The 10,302-nt window shown below is 38.7% G+C and overlaps 2 protein-coding genes across 2 annotated transcripts; both read right to left on the bottom strand.

Moving 5' to 3' along the window:
* Window positions 1-3,463: 3,463 nt before the first annotated feature.
* On the bottom strand, window positions 3,464-4,564 carry sptssa (serine palmitoyltransferase, small subunit A). Its single transcript, XM_067367971.1, has 2 exons — window positions 4,430-4,564; window positions 3,464-3,603 (listed from the first exon to the last, which is right to left on the bottom strand). Exons 1-2 carry the CDS (start codon window positions 4,530-4,532, stop codon window positions 3,500-3,502), a joined length of 207 nt encoding a protein of 68 aa, XP_067224072.1. The 5' UTR covers window positions 4,533-4,564; the 3' UTR covers window positions 3,464-3,499.
* A 139-nt stretch (window positions 4,565-4,703) lies between these two features.
* eapp (e2f-associated phosphoprotein) lies at window positions 4,704-10,196 on the bottom strand. Its single transcript, XM_067367970.1, has 6 exons — window positions 10,036-10,196; window positions 9,620-9,804; window positions 9,431-9,538; window positions 5,811-5,925; window positions 5,616-5,741; window positions 4,704-5,508 (listed from the first exon to the last, which is right to left on the bottom strand). Exons 1-6 carry the CDS (start codon window positions 10,104-10,106, stop codon window positions 5,190-5,192), a joined length of 924 nt encoding a protein of 307 aa, XP_067224071.1. The 5' UTR covers window positions 10,107-10,196; the 3' UTR covers window positions 4,704-5,189.
* Between the last annotated feature and the right edge of the window lie 106 nt (window positions 10,197-10,302).

Here is a 10,302-nt window from a genome sequence, read left to right as displayed (position 1 = left end):
GGATGGATGAGAATGTACCAACACTTTGCTAAACAGCTGAAGCGCTGCCTTGCCCAACAGACTTTCTTAGAATTGCAACTCTGGCAGGACATTGCTATACATATAGAGTGCAAACTCCAGACAACCCACAGCGGCGTACGTGAGAACACCCTCATCATGTAGTTTAAAGTGTAACCAGCTGCTATTTTCATTTTGAGCTCATGCGAGTGATATGAAACTGGGAGCTGGACATGATATCATTGGTTGCTGTGAGAAAGCTGACTAAACTGATTCATCCATATCTTCAGTTCCACCTGTTTGACAAAGATCTATATAGATCAACTTGGTGAGGAAAACAAACAAAAAAAAGTGTATGAAAGAAAAATACTGTAAGCTGTACTGAAGGTTAGCTAAAGTTTTGTTAACACAGATATCTATATCTACTCTACACAACTGATAAATGTTATCCCCCTATTGAAATGTGGTTTGACGTGTTGAGACACGTAGTCTCGAAACATGCACACATTGGATCATGCATACCAGCTCAAATATAAATATATTTAAAATATTTAAAGCATACATGTATCAAGTTGGAGAAAATGGGAATAATTTTAAGAACCATTTGGCATAAGAATTTTTTATATTTGCCAATAGTAATAGCCCTTTAAAAATTACATTGACAGAGCTTTTTTTAATAGACTTTTTAATTAAGTATTACAATTGGCCTTGTAAATACACCAATCAGGCATAACATTCTGACCACCTTCCTAATATTGTGTTGGTCCCCCTTTTGCTGCCAAAACCCTGACCCATTGAGGCATGGTCACAACTAGACCCCTGAAGGTGTGCTGTGGTATCTGGCTCCAAGATGTTAGCAGCAGATCCTTTAAGTCCTGTAAGTTGCAAGGTGGGGACTCCATGGATCGGACTTGTTTGTTCAGCACATCCCACAGATGCTCGATTGGATTGAGATCTGGGGAATCTGAGGGCCAAGTCAACCCTTCAAACTCGTTGTGATCCTCAAACCATTCCTGAACCATTTTTGCTTTGTGGCGGGACGCATTATCCTGCTGAAAGAGGCCACAGCCACCAGGGAATACCGTTTCCATTAAAGGGTGTACATGGTCTGCAACAATACTTAGGTAGGTGGTACGTGTCAAAGTAATATCCACATGGATGGCAGGACCCAAAGTTTCCCAGCAGAACATTGCCCAAAGCATCACACTGCCTCCGCTGGCTTGCCTTTTTCCCATAGTGCATCCTGGTGCCATGTGTTCCTCAGGTAAATGATGCACACGCACCCGGCCATCCATGTGATGTAAAAAAAAAACGTGATTCATCAGACCAGGCCACCTTCTTCCATTGCTCTGTGTCCAGTTCTGATGCTCACGCGCCCACTGTTGGTGCTTCTGGTGGTGGACAGGGGTCAGCACGGGCACCCTGACTAGCCTGCGGCTATGCAGCCCCATATGCATTAAACTGCGATGCACTGTGTATTCTGACACCTTTCTATCAGAACCAGCATTAACTTCTTGAGCAATTTGAGCTACAGTAGCTCGTCTGTTGGATTGGACCACACAGGCCAGCCTTCACTCCTCACGTGCATCAATGAGCCTTGGCTGCCAATGACCCTGTCACTGGTTCACCACTGTTCCTACCTTGGACCACTTTTGATAGATCCTGATCACTGCAGACCGGGAACACCCCACAAGAGCTGCAGTTTTGGAGATGCTCTGACCCCATCATCTAGCCATCACAATTTGGCCCTTGTCAAACTCACTCAAATCCCTACGTTTGCCCATTTTTCCTGCTTCTAACGCATCAACTTTGAGGACAAAATTTTCACTTGCTGTCTAATGTATCCCACCCACCCAGACAATCAGTGTTATTCACTTTACCTGTCAGTGGGCTTAATGTTATGTCTGATGGTGTATACTGTTTCTCAAAACACTTTCATTGCTTTAACACTTAGTAAAAGCAAAAAATATTCACTAAATATTTTAGTTTGGGAAAGTATTTAAAGCACAACTGGAACATTTTGATATGGGTTAAATCTTTATTACAAAACTATGATGATCAGCTTACGGTTCAAATAAATAATGTTCATTTATAAGACTTCTATTTCATAAGTGTTGTATGTCATAACTAATGACCTCACAGGTATGATAATATGGTAGCTGCGACTGACAGCATTAGCAAGTTAATGTTCATCTACTGATCAAATATACACAAATTTACAGTCAAAGGCATCAAAACTTTGGATATAACAGAAAAAAAAATGAACATCCAAATTAGTAAGTTTTTAAAACTGAAAAATAAATTTAAAATTCCGCAAAAAAGCGGTTTCTCACTCTGAAACATGATGAATAAGTGTCCCAAATCAATTAAAGGTGCTACAGAGGATCTTGTCATTGACAGAGAAACCAAAGACTGTTAGTGAGTTTTTGAAATGAGCACATGCGTAAGAACAGCCCCCCTCCTTCACAGCTCATTTCAAGGGAACGCCTCCCAAAACTTGTGCACGAGTATTGGAACACAAGTGTTTACCACCGGCATTCGCTGTGTCGTGTTAGTGGATTCATTATGTCGGACTCACCGCAGGTAACTCATAATCTGCAGTTGTTACTCCTGACAAAAACACTGCATGCGGCACCTGTGGAAAGTTACTGGAGCGTGCAGCCGTGCTCGTCTCTCACAAGGAACGTCATAGCAGTGATTGACAAGCCAGAAGGCCAATCGTTTACACGATGATAGCACAAACGATTGGCTGATGTTTTTATGGCCCTACCTCGTGCACAGATGATGTATATTAATATTATTCCTTTCATTGTACCTAATAAATAGTCTTTTATCAGTTAGTAAAGACAGTTTCAAGTAATATTGCAAAAATGTATAAAACAAAACATCCTCTGTAGCACCTTTAAAAGGGTTTATTAGGCGTTCCCCCCCCCCTCTGGTTCATAACCTGATCGACCAGTTGTAAAGTGTCAACAATGACATCAAACATCAGTGTAGGTAATGATTTATCGCATGACTCACAAGGGTCTGATAAAAATAGATTTCCGTTGGTGACAGTATCAATAAATCATCAGTCCATAATGGCAAACCAAAACATTTAAGGTCAGCCAAAATAAATCTCTATAAAACTTTACAAATATGTATACAATTAAATATACACATTCATATGAAAAAATAGTTATCATCTGAACAAACCACTGCCATGAAACAAAACTAAAGCATTATTTTAAAAAAAAGAAAAAAGTCTCCATATATATATATATATAAAAGGGTACATTTATAGACAGGGCAGTGTGTGCTTTTGCAGTTGCAGACTGTGCTCGTATATGAGGCTACACGGCCACACACACATAATTACACACTCCTCAATGGTGGTCTCCTTCAACACACAAGTGTCCTTGTTTGAAGTCGTCATCACATCGTGGTGAACAGTTCTAGAGCAGTTCGTTTTCCGGCCACCAGGGGGAGGTGGCGAGCATCCTGATGATGACGGGAGATGACGTCATTGGACCACTTCAAAATAGTGTAAAATCGCCATTATGTGCTGGGGCATGAACACATAACCAGTGTAGACGGCCATAGCTGCCACTGTGATCAGGAGGGAATCTGGTGTTCTTATTAAGGAAACTATTCTGCAGACTCACGTTACTTTTGTTAATATATGTTTGGCATTTAACACCCAAAGCAACTTACAGTACACATACTGTACACAAGGTTATTTGCTTTAAAATGGAGCAATGACATTACAAAATGTTACCTGCTTTTTCATATGACCCATTGGGCTTTCTAAATACACAGGCACAATTTATATTAGTCTAGCATTTAAATAAAAGCTTGATGAGAAATAAGTTCAGTTAAAAGTCGTCCAAACTTTTGACTAGTACTTATGTTTGCTAGATATTTCATACAATTATAACACAAAGTTAACACTGCTCTAACTAAAAGTGTCAGCTGACATTCCTCACACGAGCTCATTAAATCATATTTCTCAGTACAGAAAAGGCGTAGCAAATGAATCTGGTTACAGTAAACTTTAAGCTCACGTTCCCAGAATTGAGACCTGAAAATCAGGTCATGTTATGTCAGTAATTTAATGGCTAAACGTCACACCCACAAGAAGTTACGTTAACAACTTCCTCTAGAAGGGTTAGTCTGCTGATCGTAAATTATCATCTGCTTATGCAACACATGATTCCTCTTGAAAATTTAATTGTAGTCAATATTAGTCGGTAATGAATATACATCAAATATTTTTTATGAAATATTAAAATAATGTCTTTCCTTCAACGAATTAGTTAATCGTACGACACAAGCAAGTACACGACACACATGAATAGTAAGGAAACAACCTGATACCTTGCGTGGAGGTAAGAGCTCTCCTCAAATTATCCATAACACATATAAAACTCTATATTTGATAGAAAAAGGATACTGAAGATGGTTCTCTCCCAAGGCTCCAACATATACAGAGCTGTTACGAGCAAATATTGGTAATAAAACCACGATAATTGTTTCCAGGCATCTCCTAACGCCATGTTTTCCCTCGGCTCGTATTGGTCCCACCGCTCCCTTCCGGTCCAGATCGTAACAAAACAAAAGTCGTGTGGTGAAAAAAATGCTGGCAGTTTACGGAGCAACAAAATAAAAGTCTCCATACACACATAAAAGAGAGCGAGATAACACGCACCCGTGGAAAAGTAGAACTTATACATAATAAATTATATTATATATATATATATATATTTATTTTTTTTTTTTTAAGATGCTGTCATATTTTAATTTTCCATATAATCAAGATAAAAACATTTATTTGAATGCTTACCTAAATGCTTCTTCAGCATTGTAAAAAGAAGATTAAAAACATATTCAAGTCATATGTTTAACTTCTGTTTAATTTGATCCAATTTCATGCCCTCTACTGTGTATAAAAATACAACTTAATAAAAGGGAGGAATAGAACAACTATTACATATTTTATGGAAATATGAAATGTAATTTACATGAAGTGTTTACAATTTACAACATATAGATCAAGTAAAAACCCTATAAATAAAATCATGTCTAACTACATTCTTTACCTGGGAAAAAAAATTATATCTTTTTCTATAATCACTTTACAGTAAAGTTGCCTGGTGATGCACTACATCAAACCAAACAAAACCTGTGGAATATCCAGTCCAGTAAATGTGGCCTTAGCAGTGACTTGCTAGGGTGTTGAAGAAATGGTACACCTCATCTTTATCATACACAGCCACTTCAGTGGAGCATTCTGTGCACTTGACCGGGTGATAAATCTCTTCTTCATTCATTCCTGCCAAACGTGCATCAGTCAGACCAGCATCTGACTCCATTTCAGCCTCTGCTGATGTGGACGTGGACTCCTGACGGGCTTTCTTCCTGTGCCGCTTCTCCTTTCTCTTATTGGTGGTTTTATAGCGCAGCACTTCCTCTTTGTTGACAGTGCAGTTCATCACAAACATTGCTCTGTATTGTGTCCGATATTTCTCATGCCTGCAGGTTGAAAAGTATTTTATTGATTCCTCTGTGATAGTTGTTAAATAATATAAAATAATCTTCACAGATGCTCACAGTGCACTATGAAATGAAAGTGGCCGTACCTCTGACAGTCCAGGCACAGGGTGGTCATACAGGCGGGACAGTTGAGCACGGCATCACTGCTTGGAAGAGCCTGGGCTTTGTTTTTTCTGTTTGCTGACGGGGGCAACCGTCTCTGATGTCTGTATCTATATCAAAAATGCAAATAAGCTTTGAACATCACAAACATTTGTCAATTTTTAGCAAGTAAAACTCACGATTTTCTTTTTGCATCCACCCAAGCCTGGTCCCGATCATCCTCATCTGGGTCGTATAACAGCTCGTCATTTGTGAGTATAGAGCGCTGCTTTCTCCTTAGACCCTGAGAGCTGCCTATTACAGGAGACCATATTCCATATTAAAAACTGTTTTTTTAACCTTTGAATAACAAACAGGCATTATCATTGTTAAACAATAAATCCAAGCAGCATAAATTAAATTTTACATACTTATATTAATTTTAAGCAGTGATGGGCAGTAACCAGTTACTAATAACTATTTTTTTGCAGTAACTAGTAGTGTACCTACACTGAACAATATTATAAACGCAACACTTTTTTTTTGGCCCCCATTTTTCATGAGCTGAACTCAAAGATCTAAGACTTTTTCTATGTGCACAAAAGGCCTATTTCTCACAAATATTGTTCACAAATCTGTCTAAATCTGTGTTAGTGAGCACTTCTCCTTTACCAAGATAATCCATAGTGATGGGGAGTCGACTCCAAAACTCACATCAACAATAAACACATTAATAAGTGTACATTATTGATGCATTTTTTATGTATTGTATTAATTTTAGTAACTTTAACTCTCGTGTCCAAGCACTTTTAAGACAATGATCATGTGCGTTTAGCGCCATCCCCCGACCATTATAATGAGATGAACTCATTTAAAAATCCCTGCTTTCTCGTTTATTTAATTCGGACAAAATATTCGACCACAGATGTTTTTCGTGACATTTCTCTGTGTAAAATTAGGTATCGGCAATTAGCAACATTGATCTACTCATCAAGTCATCTCTAAATTGAACTAATTTGGACAGTCTCGCGAAACGTGTGTTGTTTTAATGAGGGGATTTTAAGGCTTGACGTCTGGGAAAAATAAATTAAGTGTGTAAGGACTGCCATCTTGGCTTATTTATGACCCTGTTTTGATGTACAGTAATTGGAGTCGAGGAGTCGATGGGAGTCGGGAGTCGGAGTCGACTCCAAAAACCTGGAATCGAACCCCCCTAATAATCCATCCTCCTCACAGGTGTGGTAGGGCTGGGCGATATATCGCATGCGGTGTGGCATATCAAGATGCTGATTGCACAGGTGTGCCTTAGGCTGGCCACAATAAAAGGCCACTCTAAAATGTGCAGTTTTATCACACAGCACAATGCCACAAATGTTGCAAGTTTTGAAGGAGTGTGCAATTGGCATGCTGACTGCAGGAATGTCCACCAGAGCTGTTGCCCATGAATTGAATGTTCATTTCTCTACCATAAGCCATCTCCAAAGGGGTTTCAGAGAATTTGGCAGTACATCCAACCGGCCTCAACCGCAGACCACGTGTAACCACACCAGCCCAGGACGTCCACATCCAGCATCTTCACCTCCAAGATCATCTGAGACCAGCCACCTGGACAGCTGTTGCAAAAATTGGTTTGCATAACCAAAGAATTTCTGCACAAACTGTCAGAAACCGTCTCAGGGAAGCTCATCTGCACGCTCGTCGTCCTCATCGGGGTCTCGACCTGACTGGAGTTAGTCGTCGTAACGGACTTGAGTAAGCAAATGCTCACATTTGATGGCGTCTGGTACTTTGGAGAGGTGTTCTCTTCACGGATGAATCCCGGTTTTCACTGTACAGGGCAGATGGCAGACAGCATGTATGGCGTCATGTGGGTGAGAGGTTTGCTGATGTCAACGTTGTGGATCGAGTGGCCCGTGGTGGCAGTGGGGTTATGGTATGGGCAGGTGTATGTTATGGACAACGAACACAGGTGCATTTTATTGATGGCATTTTGAATGCACAGTGCCATTGTGCCATTCATCCACGACCATCACCTCATGTTGCAGCATGATAATGCACGGCCCTATGTTGCAAGGATCTGTACACAATTCCTGGAAGCTGAAAACATCGCAGTTCTTGCATGGCCAGCATACTCACTGGACATGTCACCCATTGAGCATGTTTGGGATGCTCTGGATCAGCGTATACGACAGCGTGTTCCAGTTCCTGCCAATATCCAGCAACTTCAGACAGCCATTGAAGAGGAGTGGACCAACATTCCACAGGTCACAATCAACAACCTGATCAACTCTATGTGTTGCACTGCGTGAGGCAAATGGTGGTCACACCAGATACTGACTGGTTTTCGGACCACCCCAATACAGTAAAACTGCACATTTTAGAGTGGCCTTTTACTGTGGCCAGCCTAAGGCACATCTGTGCAATAATCATGCTGTCTAATCAGCATCTTGATATGCCACACCTGTGAAGTGGATGGATTATCTCAGCAAAGGAGAACACAGATTTAGACTGATTTGTGAACAATATTTGAGAGAAATAGGTCTTTTGTGTACATAGAAGAAGTCTTAGATCTTTGAGTTCAGCTCATGAAAAATGGGGGGAAAAACAAAAGTGTTGCGTTTATAATTTTGATCAGTGTAATTACTAATAAGATTTCAGTAATAACATTACAGTTACCATCCATAAAACAGCTTGTTACTTTTGATGCTTTAACCCCTAATGATTTGACTTCTAACAATTCCTAGGTTCATTTTCATAACATTTTCACGACGCACACAGGCACATGAAGTCACCAGTGCAGCAGGCAAGCTTGGAATATGGAAAAGCTTACATTCAGTGGATGGAAATATTGCCATTACATTCATTTTGTCAGGAGAAAAGATAATCTGAATACCATTGTGTAAATTGTGGCATTATGTAAATTGTGTCATTACTTTACTCTGGCATTGCATGGCTTGCCCACCCACATTCCTCTGATCCCAATATAAATTATATTACTATAAATAATCTTTTTGGAAAACAAAACATTTTCTTACAAACTTACATGATTTGTTTTGATCAAATACATCATGAAATATAATCGTATATGGGTAACAGAGAAATTATAGTTACAATTAGCTTCAAGCTACGCATTACAATTAATGAGATTAACACTTTTACTTAAAAGTCACTATCAATCACCATTGAGTGTTTGTAATAACTTCTGACTGTGATTCAATGTGGATCTTGGTCAAATGCTGAGGCAGAAATGTTGTTAGTAACATTTTAGAAGAATTTAATGGGGAAGATACACAATTACTAAAAACTTCTTTGGGACTTGAAGGAAAAGTTATATAAATAGTAGTGTAACTAATTACTGTTGCCAGGAAATAATAAGTAATTATACTACTTTTGAAGGGAGTAACAAGTAATAAATTAATTTTTTTGAGTAATGAGCCCAAAACTGCTTTAAGGCATATAAGTTTTAAAGCATTCGTCTTTTTCAACTGTTTTAAGGAATTAAATAAAACCTTCACAAAACTTGGAGCAACCTTAATAAATCTACATTTGTGTAAATAGAAATTACCCATAATCACAATATTACAATTACACATGCATAAATATTTGGATGAACTAACACTTAAATTTTTCCGAAGTGAACGTCTTTCATTTTAGGTAACAAAGGAAATGAAAAATATCTAGTAACTTTGATAGTGTCCATTTTTGAAAACCTCTGCAATAAAACCTTTTGTAATTAGTGATCTGAAAACTTAATGATTAAGTAATATTAACAATGGTTATTCTTATTGTATAATAGGTGAATAATAATAAAACGCATTACCAGCTTTGTCATCTTCATCAGAGTCTGAGTCAAAGTAAATGCTGTCATACTCCTGAATCGGTGGTTTGTTTGCTGTTGAAGTGCTGTCACTGGACCCAGATGTTTGACCTACAACTTAAATAAAATTTGAGTTAATTTACTGTGGTAATTTTAAATTTAATTTACAAAATGCATGCGTGTTTGTGAAACCTTGCGTTAAAGAAGCTGTCCAGCTGTACTCCAGGCTCTTCATGGTGCTGCTGAGCTCTGCCTCCATCTCCTTCTCAAACTCATCTCCACTGGAGGACTCGCTCTCCCCCGTCAGATACTCTCTGATCAGCTTCTTCTTCTGATCCGGGGTCCCGTTGAGAAGAATATCCAGCTCATCCTCAGAACTGAGAAAACACTGAATTACTGATCTGTCTCTCAATCTCATCTCTATTAAAAGCCATGTTGACAAAATATACGACTCAAAAAGAAATAGCTATTCGATTAAATAACCACGTATACTAATAACAATGTGCTTTACTAACATATATAGGCCTTTATATAATCCAGTTGAAGTTCAAATATGTTTGTTTACATGTGTGCACATAAGAGTTCATTGTTAGGTAAGTTAACATTACCTGCTTGCGGCTCTTTCCTCGTCACTTGGCTCTTCAATCTCATATGAATCATAATCATCTTTTCGGTTCATTTTTCCTATTTCGATTAAAATACAACAGAAATAAAACGTGTTTTTGCTTTACTAACACTTCCAACACGGGAAAGCAAGTTATAGACCATTTCCGGGTCACGCTTTATACCTTCAAAATAAAAGTCATTAGAAAATTCTGTTAATTGACAGATTACCATTATTAGAGCCATAAGTTGCTGTAAATGTATTTTTATTT

The sequence above is a fragment of the Chanodichthys erythropterus genome, chromosome 18, assembly GCF_024489055.1.
Source record: "Chanodichthys erythropterus isolate Z2021 chromosome 18, ASM2448905v1, whole genome shotgun sequence".
NCBI classification, from domain to species: Eukaryota; Metazoa; Chordata; class Actinopteri; order Cypriniformes; family Xenocyprididae; genus Chanodichthys; species Chanodichthys erythropterus.
Note: the sequence above shows the minus strand (reverse complement) of the source record. Positions and strands in the feature narration are given on the sequence as shown.

Bases quoted from the DNA above. Each gene is read 5' to 3' on its own strand.
- sptssa (XM_067367971.1), bottom strand. From the start codon at position 4,532: ATGGCGTTAGGAGATGCCTGGAAACAATTATCGTGGTTTTATTACCAA. The intron at 3,604-4,429 runs GTATCCTTTTTC...TAAGAACACCAG, and splicing joins TTGGGAGAGAACCATCTTCA to ATTCCCTCCTGATCACAGTG.
- eapp (XM_067367970.1), bottom strand. From the start codon at position 10,106: ATGAACCGAAAAGATGATTATGATTCATATGAGATTGAAGAGCCAAGT. The intron at 9,539-9,619 runs GTTTCACAAACA...TTTAAGTTGTAG, and splicing joins GACAGCTTCTTTAACGCAAG to GTCAAACATCTGGGTCCAGT. The intron at 5,742-5,810 runs GTGAGTTTTACT...TTTTTGATATAG, and splicing joins GTGGATGCAAAAAGAAAATC to ATACAGACATCAGAGACGGT.